The sequence below is a fragment of the Acanthopagrus latus genome, chromosome 6 (assembly GCF_904848185.1).
Source record: "Acanthopagrus latus isolate v.2019 chromosome 6, fAcaLat1.1, whole genome shotgun sequence".
Lineage (NCBI taxonomy): Eukaryota > Metazoa > Chordata > Actinopteri > Spariformes > Sparidae > Acanthopagrus > Acanthopagrus latus.
In genome coordinates, this window is record NC_051044.1 from 8,480,763 (window position 1) to 8,502,661 (window position 21,899).

The window sequence follows — 21,899 nt, forward strand, 5'->3', positions numbered from 1 at the left end:
CCATTTTGAATTTATGATACCAAAACAAAAACAGATTACAAAAGGATACAAAGATAATAATAATCAGATGGAGAAACGGGTGAAGTCATCACAACTGACTTTCAAAACTTTTTTTTTAAAAATATGGAGGGAAACAACACTTTGCTTCACTCACAGCTTGGTCTCGTACTGTACCTGCATTTGTTCCAGAGGGATCTCAAAGCTGAAGGACTCGTTGTAGTAAGGGTTCAGAGTGTTCTTCTTCACCGTCGTCTTCTTCTTCTTCAGACGCTTACCTCCCTGCAGCAGCTGGATCTTCACGTACGGATCTGCGAAAGGGCATCAATCAGTAAGAGCAGCAACAGAGACCATGGAGGAAAGTTAATGCAACGTAATTGTTGGCCTTCCTGCAGTTCCTGTAATATTTACCTCCCCTCTGTTACTCACGAGGCCGATGCCTGTGATCGCCCTCGGTATTGATTTATCAGCTTGTGTGAGAGATGCTGTGCCTGTGGAATCTGATGCTGCCGAAATACAATTGTGAGCTGCACTTCCTAAGTGTGTTTGCTCTATTCGAGGTCATTATGAGTTCTGGGATTGCTCTAGGGACCCAGAGATCTTGTTTATCATTAAATACGTGCAGCGAATTTAAGTATGCAGAGCTGTCTTTTCTCCATATCTGATGTTCCGGGCCTTCAGAACATCACATCAGCGCAGAGGTCTTCCAAAATGTCATAATATTTACTGTCGTATCTTGTTTTTTGAAGCCTTAATTGTTCCCAACAGCACAAATATCAACAGTAACTTAAACTTTCTCTACCGGATAATCCACAGGCGTCCATCTTCTTTAGGTTCTTTGCCTCCAGGATGCAGACGGTGAGTTTCCCGGCTGTGGGGACGTAACGGAGGGAGATGCAGATGTCTCCCAGTTTCTCAGGCTGAGCAGTCAGAGACGGAGAAAAGAGGCAGAGACGACAAGCACACGTTCATCAGCCATCAACAGAAAAACTGACTGTTTAAGAATCTGACAACGCATCTCTCTTTCACAACTGTGTATCATCTATGAACTGTCGTCTTTTTAAAGCATGACTTCAAAAGTCTGAATCTGAACAGCACCTCCTCTTGATCGGCGCTCTCCAGATCCTTCCACTCCTCGATCGGCCGTCCGAGGTCGATGGAGTTCATGGGAATCTTCACCTCGCCGATGACGTCATGTTTGGAGAATCTGTCGTAGTCGAAGACGGACATCACCAGAGTCTTTCCGCCGAGCTCCTCATAGGGCACCTGATCGACAGACACAGCACAGAATTGCTTTTACACCGTGATGACTCGTGTTTTCGTGATTTGTACTATAAAAGTGAATTTAATCCTCAAATAATAAGAGGAGACATCTCCATGTCCAGTAGGGAAAAGTTCACATGGGTTTCCTCTGGCTTGTCCAGTTTCCTTTAAAGTCGAACAATGGGTTAGACTGGAGTTCTCTGAGTAAATATAACCTGTATTTAAGGACAAAATAACTTAAATACAATAAAATGTATTTAATACCATTTTACTTGTACAAAGGAAGGAAGGAAAAAAAGATTACCTGCTGGCTAAAACCTTCCTAAATGAAGATGAGGGACAATTCCATACACTAACATCCATTGTAGATGCATATGAAATGACTAACAAAATCTTTCACATTTAAAACAGTAATAAGAAATTCAAAATAAACCCTATGCAATGAAGTGGGAGAAAACACTACTGTAAAAAAAATTCGATGTGCTACAATTGTGCAGACAGGCAGAGCTGCCAGCGTGACCCAGAGCCGCTTGTTAAGCCTCTGTGGGCTTTATTAGCCGGCAGAGGAAGGAGCAGCATGTACTGCAGGCTGCACACACCACTGAGTACACACACCCTGAGAAACCTGTCAGGACACACTCAGTGCTATTACACTAACACACTGGAAGGGACACACTGGCTGCTGGTTAAGGATGATCATTTTGTGCTGCTCAATTTGAAATAAAAACACAGACTTGCTCACAATCTTCCGTTAACGTATCCACCATGCATCCACCCAGCGGTGCAGGCCGGAGGAGCAAAATGCAAATTCTCCGTCAGTCGACATATTCATCACTTCTGATACAACTCACCTTGAACACAAATGTCTCGTTGAAGACAGGGTTCAGTGTCTTCTTGTGGACTTTGGTGTCAAACTTCTTTTTCTTGTCAGGCAGGAGCAGGACTTTAACGTAAGGATCGGAGGTGCCGCCTGAGTCCATCGACATGAGGTCCGCAGCTTGAAGGATGCCAACGGTGAGCTGTGTGCAGAGGAGGGGGAGAGCAGACTGTGAGGCAAAAAAAAAAAAATCCAGCATTTATAAGATTGTTCATTTGGGTCACAGCTGCAGCGACAGCCTGGTGATGTAACATCAGCTGACATCTGAAGCCGCGCAATCAATCACCACGAACTTCTCGTCGGACTGGAGAAGTATCGAATGTCAGAGGGTTTCTCTTCTATGTCACACAATTATCGCAGTGTGATCACTTCTGAAATCTGCCTTTTCCCTCTGTACCACAAGATTTAAACATATCTAATATGTATGCCAGTCTCTGCCCTGTTTTATGTTGACTTAATTTAAGGCATATTCTCATTGATTCACCTCTTAAAGCCTCATTAAGTCGTGTCATATACAACCACTGTGTCCATATGGTCCTGAGGGCGTTACAGTAATGATGATAAGTGACCCAATCTTTGACAAATTCCCTTTTCTTTTAGCCAGAATTATTGTGAAGCCAGTTTTTTCAGCCTGTCTGGTTTCATAAAAATAAATGTTTGCAAGCATCAGACTTTAAAGGAGTAGCGGAGCATTTGGAAAAGTATTCAAAACATCTGGTATGGGTCATAAAAAAAGGTTTTTTATCAATATGTACTAAAATATAAAATGTATTGCCTCTTGGCCAGGAGCTTGTCGTCATCAGTGAGAAGGATGACAATGTAAGAGATGATGAAACATATCACTGTAACAATATGACTATGAGAGTACCGGCTACTAGCTAGCAGTTAGTTGCATCTTATTGCCCTGATAGTATGTTTACGTAATATGATAGTGACTTACAGTAGACTATAGTGCTTCATGCTCAAGTAGTTCGTAATGTCTCCTTTCTTTCTCCTCTTACATAGCACAGTTCATGTAGCTTGCTAAGCCGCTGTACATATCTGTGATTGATTATCATGTGCCGGCCTGGGTTGAAGAGATTGCCAGGGGTGGTATTTGTGTTTAATTGTTTGGATACAAAGTAATTTTGATAAATGAATACCACCAATGTCATCACCGACAGTATTTCTTCAAATACTGGGCCATGTCAATATAGAGTGGATATAAACTAAAAATCCTTTATAAAAACAGCTCTCACACGTGTGAAATTGTTCACTACGCTTCTTTCAAAGCTTGACAATACGTGCAATGTGTCTCTGAGTGTCATCCACAGACCTTTGTGTTCTCAAAGTCATAATCTATGGAGTATTGCAGCTTCCCCAGTTTCTCCTGCTCCTTCTCCTCTTCCTCCTTCTCCTCCTCTGTCAGTCCGGTCTCGCCCTCGTCATCGTCCTCGTCGTCCTGTTGTTTCTGTGGTGCAACAAGACAGAGCGCGGTGTTAAAAGGTCAGCGCATCGGGGGATCAGACCACAGGGCTCCCCACGACAGCCAGCATGCCACAGACACTGGAGCTCCAGGAGTGTTGTTTTTTTAACGTGGGAGATACATGTTTTTGGTTACTGCTTACCTGCACAGCACCTAATGATAACAACCAGGAGGGTTTATCATTTCACAACTGGTAACACACAAATACATGTTCATACTCTCAGCACGTCCTGCTCTCTCAGTGTTTTTCCGATCACTGGGCATTTCCTTTCCACATGCTTGTGCAGTTTACAGCCAGAGTCAGTGGAGGCTTTGCATGCTAGTTCCGCTAAGAGGGGTAAATAAATGCAACAGCTTTCCAATGAAATCAGTTATAAGCATACTTCTCCTGTTTGTGAAAGGTGCTTTGGTTTCACCGAATAAAAACAAGGAGGCAAATGTTTATAAAAACCCCCAAGGAACTAGCTCACAACAGCAGATGCCAGTGCATATTAAAAATCATAAAAGGCAAATTAGACACATATTAAGTGCGAGGAGATGGCTTTCAAATAACCTGCTGCTTTTAATCTGTTCCTTCATTAAACCCTACGATCGCAACTTTCGTTTTTTCAAGATAAAATCGTAAAGTTTGGTCACCTACACGCTGTGTTGTCACCTCTAAATTTTATGTGGCACCAAAAAGAATTGGCTCTCTCTTCAGCTTAGCATTATTACAATAAATGGTTCAGGATTAAAGGGCACAGCCAGCTATTTGAATAATGTAGAGTCTCGTTGCTGCAGCGGTGTTATTGTGGTTAAATTGAATCCTCATTGCCAAGGGTGACCTTGACTTTGAAATGCTTTTCCAGGCCATCCAGTGTCTCCACATCCTACCTCCTTCCATGAGTGAGGACAGATTTTCAGAGTATTTGGCTCGTCATGCACTTTTTCTTCATGTCTCCCAAACAACCAACCATGCCCTTTATCACATGCATAGATTAATAGAGTTAAAAAAAAAAAAGTGAGTGTCTTTCATATCATCTCTTAGTCCCAATACGTTCCATATTGGTGTGAGTTACAGTTACATTGTCCCAGGAACAATGCGTTATAGATGGTTAGACTCTCCTCTCTGAGGGGTTTATGGAGCACATCATAGCTTTCCATTGTTACATTCTCAAGCTGTCATAACCAAAAAAAAGAAATCGAAAAATAAAAAGTCTGGGGAAGCTAAAAAAAGAAAAGGAAAAAAAAGGCAAAAAGGAAGCTAGGACTTTCATTCCATGAAACCCCCCTCCGCCTCAACGTGAGCTATCCACCTACCGTAGAGCGGGAGTCCACCACAGTCAAGAAACACGGGGCACACACAAGACAGACACAAAGCATGGGGGGGAAAAAAGGAGGAGAGCAGAGAGAGGGAGAGATTCAACTCACAAGACACCAAACACACTACAAAAAGAGAGGCAGTCAACACCACCACCACCACCACAATTATGATGAGAAATGACACGCTCGTTTTCGGCTGGAGACAATAAATGGACACAAGTAATTGATTGCTTTAATTAAGCGTCACCGGAGCTCAAAGTAATCTGTGGTGATGTTAGCTGATTGGCTCGCCGGCTCCTCTGACATTTAACCTCTGATTTACTGCGCCTCGCCTCCCAAATCTCCCAATACCTCATCCATTAGCTTTGATTGTGAAATGTGCTCTTTTTGTGAGAAACATTCCACTTTGTGAGTGCTCATTTTTCTTTGCCATCCGTTAAACAAAAGTGTGCCATTTTTCACCACGGGCTACAAAGGAATACGTCACACAGTTAAACGACCACCACAACGACATCGAATAAATGGAGGGGAAGAGAGCTCTCCTTGTGTCCTCTACAGCCTGGGCTACAAAAGCTGCTGGTGAAAGATCAAATTTGGTTAGCTAGAGACATCTTTAAATGAGTAGAAAAAACTCAGCAATTCATGTCAGAAATAGCAATGAAATTTATGAATTATTGTAGGAAATAAGAGGCAAAACGTCACCCAAAACATCCTTCAGCATGCAGTCAACACAGGGCACCATACCTCGCCACCCTGCATGTTCTTCATGTTGAAGCCATCCTTGCCCTTCTTCCCTTTCTTGTTCTTCTTCTTCTTGCAGCAGCATTTTTTGATTATGCAGAAGCAGCAGGTGAGGATGAGCAGCGCAGCCACCACAGCAATGGCAATCAGAGCCCACGGAGGCACTGTGAAAACAACACAGAATTGAGATTGACGTTTGTGCATCTCGTGAGGTAAAACTCAACTTTTGTTAAATCTCAGCAGAAAATGTGGGTGCGCTGAGACGTCACTCACGTGGGATCTTATCGATTTCATTCAAGAATTTGCTCTTGATCTCCTCAAACATGTCGTTCTTGTTGATCTCTGTGCCATTGTTGGAGCCAGGAGGTTCCGGTGCCGAGGTGGAGACGACAGCCGGGGTGGGACCCATGGTCACGGTGGTGGCGCCAGTCGGCTCGGCAGCCTCCACGGCCTGTGGCCTTCTGAACAGGTTGAACTTCATCGTCAAAGACTAGGCGCAGCGTCCCTGGGACACAAAGAGATCAGACAGAGAGGCAGGATTAGAGACGCCAAACAACTGCAGTGTGTGCGCGAGGTGCCAAGACAAATATTTTGTCTTCATTTGTATTAAATGGCCTTCAAAGTATACTTTCCCCAAAGACTATTAAATTTGACTGAATTTCAAACACAAACAGATTTTGCGTTAGTAACATGTGCCATTGTTGTCCTCTGAGAAAAGTCCAAACTTATGTGTATTATAGAAAACAAGAATAAACTTAAATGTAGCTTAGCGAATACAGAATAACACACAAGAATCAAGGAAGCTGCGTCAAGTTGTTAGTGACACTTAAAGGCCACATATGATAGAAAGTGAGACTTTCCACACAGCCTGTATTCAGGAACCGTGCCTCTAAATGAGCCATCACAACATCCATAATGTTGTGATGTCACAACTATACAGTCAATGCATTCAGCCATGTCCCCGGCACAGTCACACTGTGGGTGGGGCTTGATCAGGCCTGTGTGAGCTGACCAGTCAGAGCAGACTGGGTTTTTCCAAGAGGCTAAAATGCTAAAACCTAATATGGGACCTTTAAAGTTTGTTAAATGTCAAGATATGCGTTGTTTTGTTGCTGCTGGCAAGATGCATCAGCCCAAGTTGAATTTGTTTTAATACAAAATGTGGGTAAAAACAAGGTTATTGAATCCACTAGGACTACCGATATTAAAGCCAAAATAGAGAGACTGGAGGGGAATAAAGAAAGAGTTGGAGTTCCTGGTGAAATCAGAGATTAATCATCTTCTGAGCTGAACACAAACACTCAGGTAAACGCACTCACACGTGGCCATCGCTAGCTAGCCTACAGCTAATGTCTCCTGACCCTTTTTCCAAACTTCAAACAAAAACGTGAAAATGATATCAATCCTTCTTCAAGCCAAAATGCCAAATCTAACAAAATAGAAGAATCAGTGATGGAAAACAACATTAGTCTCAGTCCCGCTTAAAAGCTTTGCATGTTCTTCCTGATGTATTGCTGCTCCTTTGGTTAGCGGCTAATTGATAAAGATGATCGGTGGTGATTCATTTGAGAGATGATGAGATGGAGAGCCGCAGCGAAGCCACTTTCGCTTCGAGGTTGACGGAGACGTGTTTTGAGAAGCCTGTCTGGGAGCCATCACAATCAACAATGTTCATCGTTAGTGAAACATTAAACAGAAATCATTCACATGAATGAGCGCAAATTCTCAACTGAGAAATCTCAAAGGATATAAAAGCCATGACAGCTGGGACTGAACACATCCATTATGCTGATGATGTGAGAATTTACTGTCTGTGTGAAGAATGAGCAGACACCGAGGTGAGTGCTCCCCGTCCCTCTGAAGACAGTGATCCGCCAGAACTGAGACGGAGACGGGAGAGATCTGCATCTTATCAGAGTTATCACAGAAACAGGCTGATCTGTACAGGTGGATGGTAGCTCAGCTGGTAAAGGAATAATAGAGAAGGTCAACGCAGGTCTACAGTATCATTTCTGCCAGTTAGATATGAAGCTACTGCCAGGAGACAGCTAGCAGAGCTTAGCATAAAGACTGGAAACAGCGACTGTAGGATGGTTCTGTCCTGTTTTATTTCATAGATTATATCCTCATGTGTCATATTTTACCACCTACTTCCTGCCTTTGTCTTGTTCCTGCCTACCTGGGTATTTCACCATGTGTCTTCCCCTTTCCCTGTTCTCTCCTTGTGTTTTATCTTTGTTGCGGCCGGTGTTCCTCGCCTCTCCCGTGTTTTTGCTGGATTATTTAGTTTTGCTCTGCTTTTTCTCGCCTGCCCTTTTATTGCCTGCCTTTGATATATGGTCTCCAGCTTTAAATCATTGATGCTCACTTCTTGTTTCTCTACCTGCCTGCCTTAGTGTCTTGCGTTTGGGTCCTTTTTTTTTTTTTGATAAACCATAGTACTGTACAAAGCTAATATAAATCAGTTGCCAGTATAAGCACAACTTGTTGTTTCTGCACTTAGGTTTTTCGTAAGAATGACATAAATTAGATCAAATGTGTTACCCAGTGTAGAGTCCGAGAGGAGAGGTGGGCAACATGGATTTGAAATTGTTTGTGTGCTTAAATTTTAGTCCTGCCTTCAACAGTTTGCATGCTGGAATAGACAGTCTTCATGACTGTAACTGGAAACAAGCTGGTGGGTAGTTTGTGCATGAAACATTAGGACAAATATGTCTCGAGAACTGATCTTCTTCGCACATGGAAGCAACCAAGCTGTTAAATCTGGTGCGATTCCGACATGCAACATGTTCAATATCAATACATTTTGGGCAAACATACTGCAATGTGCAGCATCAGGGAGGTTTTCCTTCAGCGCTCTGGTTTCATGGCTCTGCAGACTGAAGCTGGGCTCAATACGTGATCTCATGGGGAAGTAGACTTAAACAAAGTGGAGTTTAGTGTGGTGCAAGAACTTGCTGTAGTAGCGCGCTGCAGTGGTTAAATCTGTCAGGATGAGTGGTGAGATTCTTTCTGTCAACGGAAGAATGCTAGCTACGGTTAGCAACAAGGGCTGGGATGTTTACCATTGCTTGGCAGCACCAGCAGCTGCTCCGGGATCACTCTCTCATTGGTTGTTGTGGTCCATCTCAGCAAGTACAGATCCAATCATAAGGATTTTAAATCATGAACATCAAACATGCTTGCTATTATCAGAGTCTGTAAACAGCTCACATTACCCATTAAACTGGGCACTGCAGGAGCATAATACAATGAAAGATGGAACTTAACAATATAACTGATTCATCAAATGGCTGATTGACAGAAAAGAAATCTGCCGCAGTTATTTATATTTTTTAAGCAAAACTTTTCCTCGTTCCAGCTTCTCAGTTGTGAAGGTTTGCAGCTTCTCTTTATCTTTCGTAACTGCGAATTTTATATGTCCAGGTTTGGGACTTCTGGTCAGATAATGAGACCAAACAATCAGTTTGTCGCAGATTAATTAGTAGTGGGAACCCCGTGGAGGAAAAAAACTCAATTCAAAGCTGCAAACAGATAATTAGTCTGCAATTTATGTCTCTTTCACAACAATCAGAGAATAATGAAACATGAGTCCCCTCACTATGGTTCAGCTACTTTATCCTTTGGAAATTCAATCCTCTGCAAACAGCTGACAAAGTCAATTTACCTCCCAGCCTCAAGTGAGCATTATATTATTTATTCACAGTTTTTTCTCCTCGCGTAAGTATGAGTGGCACCAGCAGGTTATTAGCATTTACTGCCGAGCACAGAGGTGTTGGCGATCTGGACTAAATGAGACTTTTTTCACACGATGCAGATGAGTGGGAGCAAACAACAACTGTGGCGTCAATTCACCTCTCTTCTTCGTCATCTACTCAGTTCTTTAGAGCACACAGTATGGCACTTATAGAGAATAATGGGAGTAAAGCAACAGTTGAGTGGTTTGGATTCCGTCTGTATTTTTTGCTGCAGTATGATACATTTCTGGGAGCCACTCGTCCAACGGGCTGGTATTGTTTTCAGTGCCGAACACTGTGATTTGGATGCTGCCTTTACGCTGTCATGCCCCTCACCAGCTCAAACATAATATTCAGAATAATTGGCAACTTGACAACAGCTTGGCTGTCCTGCAGCTGTAATGTCTTGCCGTGTTTGTTTGTGTTTTGCCTCAGGGTGATGAATTTCAAATGGAGAAAAAAAAAATGTTTTGATATTTAAAAAGGTCGTGAAATTTTTTTATTCCTTGGCAGCTGAATATCACTGCTACAAGTGTGAAGGGAAGCACCGTGTGGAGGTGCACAAGGTAAGAGGCATAAAAACGAGAGAATTTGTAAGATGGAATAGAAATGAATGAAAAACTCTGCGTGTGACTGATTGTGTGTGTGTGTGTGTGTGTGTCATCACAGCTCTCAAATGTTCAGAGCCAGAGGATTTTCTGTTGTAGCTTCTTCTCTGAGAGCACTAAAAGAAAATGATCCGTCACAGTTTAAGAGAATTTCAACAAGCGAGAATAGGGTTTCACACACACACACACACACACACACACACAAATTCATGTGTCAAACAGGACTCAGTATTTGCTGTGCAGACTGCATCTGAGCTCGCGGTGCATGTGAGGGTTTTCTGTATCACAACATGAAAGTGAAAGATCAGGCTTCTGTGTCGGCGTCTGACAAACACAATCACGATGTAACCTCACCTCCATCGTGTCACAGCCCGCAGATCAATAACTTTGGCATTCCAACATGTGTATTTCAGCACTGACTTTCAGCCCTTTCCCCTCGTCGCAGGGCAGGATCTGTGGTCAAGTGCGTGCCATTCACATATCGTACAATAGAGGCCCGTGTGCTGTGGGCCGGCACATTATTGTTGCTAAGCAATCCTGACGGTAGTCTATCAGCTCTGGAGATTGCCCACAAACCTGCCTATGGCCGAGGTGACCAGCCAATCAAATAACCAATTGGCTCAAGGCCAGTGTCAAGTCATCGCCTGAGAGGTGGGCATGATATGAATGCAGACTGCTCCGCTCTGCTCTGCTGTGATGATGTGATGTGATGTATAATGATGATGATGATGATGAAAGTTTCAGCTGCAACACGGGTCCCTCCCCAGGAAAATACAACGTTCACGTCACTTCCAACAAAAAAACCCTTCAGAAACACAAATTCATGACAATTTCCTGCTTTCTTGATCCAACTCGGGAACAAAAACTCAACAGTACTTCCACAACTTTGCTGCACATACGCCTTCTGCTGCCGCTCAAATCACTGTGACCGAGGACGGCAACTGAATGCAGGATACACGGCGACGCGTCCACAGCCCTCCCTGCTTGTTTCAGCTTAGTGTTTACCTCTGTGCCATTAGCACTCAGTCCTTATCTGCCTTTGATTTCTGCAGCTCATCACCGGCCAGCATCACTCAGCCACAAAGACACGGGCGCTGACATCCCGATCACGAGGACGTTCGGCCGCAGAGATATTCAGTCACGTCAGTGTCACAGTTTGAATCACTTTGTGTAAGAAGAAGATGCAGAGAGGATCCTCTTGAGATAAGCCCGTCTTCTAGTTTTGACTGCATTCCTGTCACATAACTGCACCTTTTCTAATGTGTGAAGATCTCCAAAACAAAACTCACCAGTCAGATGTGGTATTCCCCTTCGCGAGGTGGCCCATCCAACATCGATAACTGTACGGGGGCTACAGTGCCTCAGAGCTGTGGTAACATAGTCTGATCTCTCCCATAAGCAGAGACTGCAGTCTCCTCTCACTTCTCTCCACTGCAGCACTACACCCCTCCTCCTCCTCCTCCTCCTCCTCCTCCTCTTCTAATGCACACCATCTCCCCCATTTTCCACCCTCCCATCACACACACACACACCTCCCTACTCCCTCTCTGTCTCTCCCTCAATGTACTCATGCACACAGCCTCTTTACCTCTTTCTCTCCAACCACCCCCCCACCCCCACACCTTCCAACCTCATTTGTGATGCTGCTCACACAGCTGATTGCAGCATGCCACTCTTTGGTCTAGCATTGGAGGGCAGTTGTAAGAGATCAATAAGCACAAGGTTTGGGGTGAGAGAGGGGGGGGCGTTTGAATAAAAGCTGCACAGAGCAGAGATGGACAACAAGGAGGTGAAGGTAGGTAGTAGGAGGGGAGGCGAACTCTTCGGGGGGTGAGGTGGAGAGGTTCTGACTTCAGCCTATCGGCACCAAACAGTGTCACATTGAGCTCATACAATAAATCGGAGCCCAATAATTGATCTCAGGAGTGTGATATAACCCTCTGGAGAGATTCTCCCTTGTTAAGCCCATTCAGAACAAACAACTGGCACCAGGAATGATTAGGTCAACTTGTCTGCCTTTCACTGATCCCTCGGGAGACTCATCAATGATAATTGGAAGTGAGCAGATTGCAGAAGCATCCTCTCCAGTTACAATCTAACGCAAAAAAAAAGAGAAAAAAAAAGAAAACGCAGCCCACGGTGTCGACGCTTCAAAACCGTTACATCACTAAACATCTGCTGTGTGCCCAAGAAAACCTTTACATGCAGAGAAATGAGAATCAGGCTTGAATGTGAATATCTGTGTAAAATCAGCCTGGTTTTATTCCTTCTGCACGAGGTTTAAAACGCACGAGAAACACCCCCGGTGTACTTCTGTACATATTTGAGCCCTTTTCAATTCCAGCATTCAATCTTTTCTCCCCATCTCTCGCCTCTCCTCCTCGCTCTCCTTGGGGAAATACCTCTCTGTGTGCTCATGTTCAGCCAGCAGCTGTCAGGAGCCGGTGAGAGGTGGCTCCTCTCCCCTCAGGTTACAGTGCAATGAGCGTCTTCTGCCAGAGGGGGGCATGGATCGCTCGCAAAACTGCTGCATCACAGAGCAGCTGCTTTTTTTTTTTTCTGTAGCAAAGTACTGCAAAGTAATGCCCAGAGATACTTGTCTTACATGTTGCTATTTTTTTTCTCCCAAATCAGTTTTCATCCTCTGAACGCTTTGAGGAGAGGTTACAGTGACAGAGAGTACTTTTTGAATCAAACACTTTGTACAAAAACTGGACAAAGACAGCCAAAAAGGACGTCTGCTACATGTACGCTGGATTTCTCACCTGCTTCTATGTGGAAAAATGTTTTCTCTCTCGCCATGTCAAATGTCTCTCCCTTAGAGTGAAGTCAGTGTCCTTACAATTACCATCCTTCGAGGATTTAGTCGACTGACAAGGGGGCATGATGAGAGAGAAACGGATGAGACAGCAAGGTGAAGTTAGGACGGTGACGTTGCTGGTTTGATGAGTAAAGACGCCTGAGAGATACAGTTAGTATCACAGTTACATCTGGACACAGAAATGAATGGAAACTAAATCAGAACCCTAAGTAAAGGACACAATCTACATGTTGAGGATGTGTTATTCTCGTTCTCAGTGCGAGAGGCCACATTCTGCCTGGCAGCATTGACTCTGATGTAAGATGTGATATGATGGAATTAAGTCTCAAAACTACAAGTAAAAGTGAATAACACATATATCAACATGTTTGTTCTGTGTTTGTGTCTGGGTGACTGATATTCTGATATTCAGCATTTTTATTTATTTTTTGACTATAAGAATCCTTTCTTTTGAATAAATCTCATTGCCGATTAAATGTATTATTTTAAAAATGCCACTTTGGCTCTGATGCAGCACGCAATCTGCACAGTATCTAGTATCTAAAGTTATCAAAGAAAAGTAGTAAGTAAGTAGTACAACATTTGCTTCGAAATGTGATGGAGTAGAAGTATAAAGTAGCAGAAAATGGAAATATTCAAGTAAAAAACCTCAAAAGTTGTACATTACTTAATTATCATAAGCATGTTTGGACCTGACATCTTATGTTATAGATTTTTGTTGTAAGACATGATGTAGTCCATCTGAATGTCTATATATTTTAGCAGTATTTAGCTGTGTGTATTTCACAGAACAACATACTGTTCCCTCTGAGAAATTATCAACATTTTAAATTCATTTTGAAGTCTGCAGCAAAGTCTGGTCACAGTTGTAGCCGTGTTAGGAGCAAAAGTCGAAGTGTATCTTCCTAAATCAATGATCAAAAAAACATAAAGTCGATCTTGTTTCATGCTCTAATTAAAGCACATAGTCGACTTTGGCTCTCATCTTGGTAATAAGGAAAATACTAGAATAATAACTTTTTCGGTGTGACACAGGACGTGAGTCCCATTACAATCAAGCAGCATCCCATCTTCTCTATTGTTTGTGATTTATATATCTAAGGATATAAAGGTTATTTATCTGACTATTTCAGGAGGTGCATTTTGTTACCTTAAGACTCAGACAGACATTTTCTCAGATTCTCTTTCTTGGTGCACCTCTAGTTGTTTTGATTTTGATGGCACCGAGTGAAGGGGAGGCTGGGAAATGAAATAAGTACTAAAATGGCACAAAAAACTACCCAGGCCTTTACACGCAGCTCTAGAGACCAATTTTGGAGTTGAGGGTCGGCTACAGAACAGCAGACTGGCTGCAGAGCTCATTGATCTATTGTGGAAAGTTCCTGAAGTCAGTAATTATACAGTGACATTTAATGCTAACTACAGTGTGGCAGCACTCACAGTAAATGTGCATTATTAGAGGAGCAGACTTGGCAACAACAATGACTTAATACACTCAAAAGAGGGTTTAGGAAACAGTGAGCCCAGACTTCATTGTTAAATAAATTGCAAACAGGAAGAGATAAACAGAGAAAATGTGAATGGAGGAGAGCCAAACCAGGCAGCACTTTCCTACAGAGAGAGCTGAGAGACGCGAGACGAGCAACGCTACTACCAGTCCGTCTTCCTCCACCCTGGTCCTGGAGGCTCCTCTGCCCTGCATGTTTCAGACGTTTCCCTGAACCGACACACATGAATCAAACGACCAGCTCCTCATGATGCTCCGATAACGAGCCATTCGTTTGAATCAGGACGTCTGAAACATGCAGGGCAGAGAAAATCACTGAATTACTGAGTGAAATCAGATTTACTTTGCTTCGTAGACAGTTACGTAAAGTTGCACTGTGAGTAATTCTGAATGATTTTCTTTTCTGCCAAAATAAGGACAGAGATTTCGATTTTAACGCACTTCACAGGGATGGAAAGTAGAAAAGATGACAGATTAAAACCTTTCGTAGTCTCAGCGTTGGGTTTAGCGGAAAGCTTTGTGGTACTTTTATCTTATAAGGGTGTCTGAAACGAGGACTGTGTCACCAAAACATTGACTTTTTAAAATAAATGTGTGACAATTTTGCCATCATAATGTGAAAGTCCTGAAAATAATCGAGCGATACTGATGTGTTTTACATTTAAAATGTTCTGATTAGTCACTAATAAAACAGGTCCTTCTTAGTTGGGTTATAAGTATGGTGTACCCTATGGTGGTTGCTAAAAATGTGAAAATCTTTAAAGGCCCTCTCTAGAGCCAGTGTTTTGTCTGTTCTGGGCTACTGTAGAAACACGGTGGACTCTGTAGTAGAGGACCTGCTCCCTCTGCAGATGCAAATGGCTCAATCTAAGGTAACAAACGCACAATGATTCTTAGTTTCAGGTGATTATGCACCAATAAAAACACAATTATGAATATGTTTATTCTATTTCTGCCCCTAATTCCGACACACTGACTGTACCTTTAATGTAAAACAATGATGTTTCGTTGCTGTGGATGTAATCAGCTAATGTTCTCGACCAGCTTTTATAAATCACTACTGCTCTCTGACTCAGCAGCTTCAGTGCCTGGCGGAGTTTTGTGCAAGGTCACAATGCAGCTGCATTATTAACCAAGGCAATGATAGTACATCAGGATTGGCTCGCTTGGATTCCCAGGGCATTGTGGGATACTCCAGCCCTTTCCCTGGCCCTCTCATTTCCTCAAAGCATCAGTGAATGAGTAAATCTCTCCCTCCTCTGTTTTTCTCTCTCCTTTTTTTACGAGTCGTCCTCTCCACAAAGGATGAGTCAGGCCCGAGGACTGCGCCGCGCTGGGACTTCGATGAGAGCAACACAACCGCTATCAAAGCCCCCAGATAACCAACATATGCAGACAACAGCTGCCGCCAATGCGCGCCAGTGCCCAGTTGTGCCGGGACATTTTGGTGGAGATGATTCGTCTCCTCTGAGGCAGCAGAGGGGATGTGGAAAAGACTGCACCCTCTCAGCTCCTGCAGGGAGTGCTGCAATGCAGGGGTGTAACAGAGAAACAGGAGGCTGGAAGGCAGTTTGTCCAACAGTCAGCTGCTCTCTCTCTCTCTCTCTCTCTCTCTCTTCCTCCATTTTCTGCCATGCCTCACTTCTTTCCTCTCCTCATTGCTTTTATCTTTTCTCTCCGATCACTTCGGCCCTTTCTGCCTGCCTGCCGCCTCCCTCATGCACATTTAAAGCACTGGTCGTACGCTGGCTGGTCATTACTGCAGCGTGGACAGCAGTAAACAGAGAGCGCCATATGGTCGTAGTTGGCTCTGTGAATGAGCTGCAGTGTTTGGGTGTCTTGGAAGTAGCAGTTGGTCAACAAGATGACAGTGTGTCTGTGTTTGCTGTGTTTGCTCTGTGTGTGTGTGTGTGTGTGTGTGAGTGTGCGTGTGTGTGTGTCTAAACACTGGGTGGACATCTGTTATGGAGTGTGTTGAGATGGTGGATGTCTGTCTGTGAGGAAGGGCTCTCGTGCTGTGACAGCAGCTTTTCATTCTAACTGAAGTTACTGACATCACGATACTACAGTGTCTCCAGGTGAGGGACAGGAGACTGTGACAGGGTCTGTCAATGTCAACATGGTCCTGTGAGCGAAGCTTCGACTGCTTAAAACGGATGCAAATTAAAGGGACTGACCCCAAAACAGATTACTGAGAAAGCAAACAAAGCCAGTGATCAGGGCTGATGGGCCTGCAAAGGTTCAAGCTTACAGTTTGGATGTTTCCTGTTTTATTTTGTATTTTATCTGTCACTTTCCTGCCATTTTTCTGTGTTTACCTGCATTTCACTTGTTCATTAGTTCTTGTTTATATCTGTATTGTTCCTTGTGTTACTTACGTTTACTTGTGTTGTTTTGTGCGTCCTGTTTGTATATTTCTTTCGGTTTTAATTTCTTGGTCTTAATCTGAACATTTAAGCTCGCTTTTTGTTTATCTGCCCGACTGCCTTAGTGTTTCGTGTTTTGGTTTCGTAAAAACATAACAGGGCCGACAAAACCAAATTATTCATTATTATTTGAAGTTACCATTTACAACACGATCGAAAATATATGTTGGCATTTTACATTTCATCAAACTTTTACTTGGATGAAACCTTACTTCGCCTTAACGTTCAACTTTTATTTTACAGTTGTTAATCTAAACTATCACAACACTGTGCTGAAAGTTTGGTTAGGTTGAAGCACCAAAAACATCTGGTAAGGGTGACAAAAAGATCATGTTTATCTTAAAATATGTGGTTCTGTTGCTATAAAAACAGGTGGAAAATGTTCTGATGTCTTGTTATAATTACCCAGTTTTGTTGGTTGAAGTGGACCGGCCCAGTCACCAGAATAAAATGCTGGCAGTCAACGTTCCTGCAGATGATGCACTCATATTTGTACATGTCATAGGCCATGTTCAATATTGAGATTTGTACAAAATATGTCTGCTAATGTCTTTTAATGCACATTACATGTAAGTTACCTGGCTGTCTTATCTCATAGTGAAAGTAACAGTGGTGAGGTTAAAGGTAAAAAAGGCAGTATCATGCCAGTGACCACAGTTCAGGACTGTGTTTAAACATTAACACAAGTTTGAAACCAATTATTATTTTTCACGAAACCTTGCAGGTATTTTAGGATGAATCATGATCTTTACCTGAGCCTAACAAAGCATGTGTTGTGCCTAAACCTAACCAGAGTTTTGTCAAAATGTAACAAAAGGAAATACGAAGTCTGGATGCTGGATTTCAGATGATTGGCCTCAAACCATGGCCTCTCACTTGGCAGCTGTCTCACGTGTGAAGTGCAACTGAAGCTGCCTGTGTTTGGGCGTCCTGTGCCTTCGCTGAATATTAGATGGCAAAGAGATGACACAGACAAACGCATGTCTTCTCTGATCTTCCCAAGTTCTCTTCCACAACACACATTTTGACTTCTTGTCACAACAGGACGAGCACAAGTTGAACTGCTAACATTAATGACGGCTGGCAGGTGTTGTTCTCTCTTATTAGATGTCTGCTCGGGTTGTAGTTTGGAGGTGTTATGCTGGAAATTGCAGGTCAAAAGAGAAGAAGCTTGTGCCGTCAACAGGAACAACAAAACTGACAGTAAAGTCATAGAAGTTTAAATCAAGCTTTGCTAATAATGGCAGCAAAACACACAGCTAAGTTACTCAGGGCTGACAACAACACAGGCTGTCCCAGTTTCCACAGGGGTTATGTCTTGATGCCAACAGAATAGGCCTTTTTCACGGCACACATATTTACTTGTCATAGCAGGAGAAGCACAAACCAATCACCAGAATAAATGTTGGCAATACATGTTTCTGCAAGCCGAGCACATTTCTTCATTTTGCAATTTTACGTCTCTTTAGGTTTAATTTCCTATTTTTATCGTGCCAAGGCGGTGTTTTATTCCCTGGTTAGATTTAGGCGCAAAACCTACTTGGTCAGGATTAAAAAAGATCATGCTTTGGGCTTTAAATATCTGGTTTGGTCGCCACAAACACAGCTGGAAATTGTCTTGATGCCTTGTTAAAAATATCCAGTGGTTTCACACTTGCAGATGTTGAAACGCAGTCCTGGATTGCGGTCATTTGCTCGGCAGCCTTCTCGTCTGTAGCTCCACCGCTTGATATCGAAGTGAGGTCATAAACATCGCAATGTGAACGCGATGGGACATGTTTTGCAGAGACGTCAGTGTGGTACATCCACAAACCAGAATGCACTTGTGGTTTGCAGAGACATTAACTGCCAACATTTCATTCTGGCAACTGGGCTGGAAAAGTGTTATATTACTACTAAAACCACTAACAAAGGCTTTGTTTGTCCCCGAAATGTCAGCTCTTTCTTACAAAGCAAAGTTTTTTCTTAAAGAAAAATTGGGTCTTGGAGGTTTTTACTCCGAGGTAAAGTATGTGCTGTGAGTGTTGCCTTCTAATAATCAAAGCAATTGAGTGTGAAATATGCAGTCCAGGATGATATGTTGGCAATAAACATTTCAAACTAGTGATATATTCTCATTTGTAGATGTCATAGGCTATAGGCCATATTGACTTTTCTACAAAGCGTGTCATATCGTGTTCATATTCCATGTTTATGACTCTGACTTTCACATCAGAAGGCGGAGGTGATGGTGGTGGAATTACTGGGAAGAAGGCTGCCAAGGTAGTGACCACCATTCGAGACAGTGTTTCAGCAGGTGTTAATGGCGACAAAAAAATGGTATTTTAGCCCAAAACATGATCGTTTTCCGAACCCTGACCAAGTGTTTGTGCCCTAAACCTAACCAGAGTGTAAGCACAGCATTGTAACAAGGTAAAATTGAAAACTGAACATAAAGAAACCTAAAGTTGAGACATATCCGTGGTTTACAGAAACATACGTGGCCAAAAGTTACACAGTTGGCTTTAAAGTTGGAAATATGTGGTGTTCAGGATGCTAGTGTCACGTCACACTGTTTTTTAATAACAGATTAAGCTCTTTAAGTTCCTACAAAGGAAAGTTTTTTCAAGACAAATTTAATCCTCACACACACCAAATATCTGCAAGCCTATCCATCAGGAATATGAAGTAAACCATCGACCATCAACCAATTAATATTACCATCGACTTGCATCATAAAACAAGTGGAAAACAATTCTAGTCACAGGGGTATAACTCACAAAAGTAATTAACTGTTTCATAACGTTCTACTAAATTTCCCCTGTGAGTTCGCTCACATACATTTGCATAAAGGCAAACTATTATAACTATGACGCCCACAAACGTTTCCCCCGTGGTAATGAGAAATGGAACTGGGACAGAGAGGTGGACCTGAAAGCTTCACATGTAAAGAAAACAACTTTTGCAAATTAAAATCTTCTTCGTTGCTCAACTGTGTGAACAATTGTAACTCTTTATAATAATTTGGCTGCAAATATAAGATACAATACACATAGAAAATACTCATGGGTATGAATTTACAAGGAAAGATAAAACATCTCTTTAATAAACTGAATGAAGTCATGAAGCAGGCAACAAGAACACAGAAACAGCCAGAGCTCATGACTATCAACGACAGGACAAATTCGGCACATGGGAAAATTTACTTTTACGATCGGTGACCAGACTAAAAAAAACTGAACAAAATTTACAAAGATAGACTCAGGCACCCCTTTCATTTAGCAGACGCTTTTGTCCAAAGAGACTTACAGTAATTCATACATACATGGCGGTGGCTGTGCAAGGTTCAGTATCTTGCCCAAGGACACTTCAACATGCAGTCCAGGGGAATCAAACCAGCAACCTTCCAATAACAACACGCTTGCTCTGCCCTCTGAGCCACAGCCGTCCTTTCTCATCCCCAAACCAAATGTCCCCTCTTACCCATCCTCCTTCCTCACTTGTTGGGTTCATTGTTTTTGTTATTCATTAATTCAAAGGTATAAAATATATGGGAAAAAAATGTGCAATGCAAAGGAAACATTGAAAGAAGTATTTAAAAATAAATGTAATAAATGTAAATTAATGGCTGAGCAGTTGTAGGACATAAACATGCAGAGAAAGGCACTATGACGTCCTTTGTAACCACTAATAGAGAACTAATATACTACTAATATCCATGCGCGTAACAACTTAATGGTTCATATGTGTTCCCTGATATAAAATGTTTTTCTAAGGTTTGTTTGTGATCAAGAAAAAGTTTTTCCTCTCACGTTATATCAGATTGGACCGATCCAACGCTACTTTCTGTCTTGTCCTTTACTTTTTATCCTCTCTCCACACATGTACATCAACTGTACACATGATCAGGACTGAAGCCAACAAACAAACAGGCAGATGTGTACATCTCTACACACACTGCACACACTCCTCCTTCTCCCGGTGCTGAAAATAGCCGGCCGACTATAGCTCGGGATATTGGTGCATTTGGGTGTGAGCAGGAGGGAGGGAGGAGGGTGACATTTAGAGACGGAGTGGGGGGGAGATCTAGAGAGAGGGAAATACATCTCCCTACCAGTGAAGGATGCGTTGCCCAAGTGCACAGATCTGGGGCAACATGGCGGAGCTGAACTGAGTAAAGAGAAGCCAGAAGGGACACGAGCTCAGTAAGTAATTATCTGATCCTTCTGCACAGACTTCCTACATTTTTCTTTTTCCTCTGGCCTCCAAACCGTTTCACATCAGATTCCATTCGAGACGCTCGCTAATTAAACGGCGAGCAGTCTTTTCTTCTCACAACCCTCTGAGCCTTATTAAAAACACACACACAGAGTGATGTCAACTCATTCGGAAGCAAAAAAAAACTTTTTAAGGCTGCATTTAATAAAGTCTCCGGTGAAGAAAAAAAAAGGGGGCCGGCGATGAATATGAGAACCACATGTGTCAATCTTGACATCTCCCATTTTCTGCTCCAGCAAATTTCCAGATCTGTCATGGGTTCGGTGCTGGGAGAGGAGAAGACGAATTGGTATCATTAAGAAAGACTTTCATCACCAAGTCCTGAAAAAAAAAAAAAAAAAACCCTGGTCCGTATTCTGCATCAGCCAACGGAACAGCAGAACGATCTGTTACTGTGAGCAATCAATGAACTAATCCAGTGTGATTCAAAATATTTAGTTATAAAATAATATTTCTCTACTGTTGATGTTATTCCTGATTATCAAAGATGTGCATGTAGTCAGCTGAGTGTGCAGGACTGATGGTGACCAGTTGAGGGCAGTAAATCTACAGGCTGTGTTTGGCAGTTTAAGTGAAATATCTGGCACATTTCAGTGTGTGACAGAGCTTCACTCCTCCAGTATACTGGCAATTTTTCTGTCCCAGTGGGAAACTTACTATAATTTTCACATCCATTTCTACTCTCATCCCGGTCCTGATTATTAACCTGTCTTGTATTTTGGGGCATTTGTTTAGTGTGTACACTTTGGATTTGCACATTATTGACATTTAACTTTTCTTTTTGCAGTCTCTATATTTGTACGCTTGTACTACTACTATTGCTGCACAATAAGTCCAATTTCTATAGATAAAGTTCTTACTTCTTTTCTTTTCTTTTCTTTTCTTTTCTTTTCTTTTC

General features: G+C 42.5%; 1 protein-coding gene across 4 annotated transcripts in view; it reads right to left on the bottom strand.

Annotated features, from left to right (window-relative positions):
* Positions 1-21,899, bottom strand: part of LOC119021505 (synaptotagmin-2-like) — a 34,860-nt gene that overhangs the window by 5,879 nt on the left and 7,082 nt on the right. For 2 of the 4 annotated variants that reach the window (XM_037101834.1, XM_037101832.1), the window contains exons 2-8: positions 5,919-6,150; positions 5,649-5,809; positions 3,453-3,587; positions 2,112-2,279; positions 1,096-1,263; positions 800-917; positions 175-308 (exon numbers count right to left, since the gene is read on the bottom strand). In XM_037101834.1, the coding sequence (XP_036957729.1) occupies positions 175-308; positions 800-917; positions 1,096-1,263; positions 2,112-2,279; positions 3,453-3,587; positions 5,649-5,809; positions 5,919-6,126 (1,092 nt within the window). In that variant the 5' untranslated portion in view covers positions 6,127-6,150. Of the gene's footprint in view, positions 1-174; positions 309-799; positions 918-1,095; positions 1,264-2,111; positions 2,280-3,452; positions 3,588-5,648; positions 5,810-5,918; positions 6,364-11,279; positions 11,394-21,899 lie in introns of those variants that run through there. The other 2 variants (XM_037101833.1, XM_037101835.1) reach the window with 2 other exon arrangements.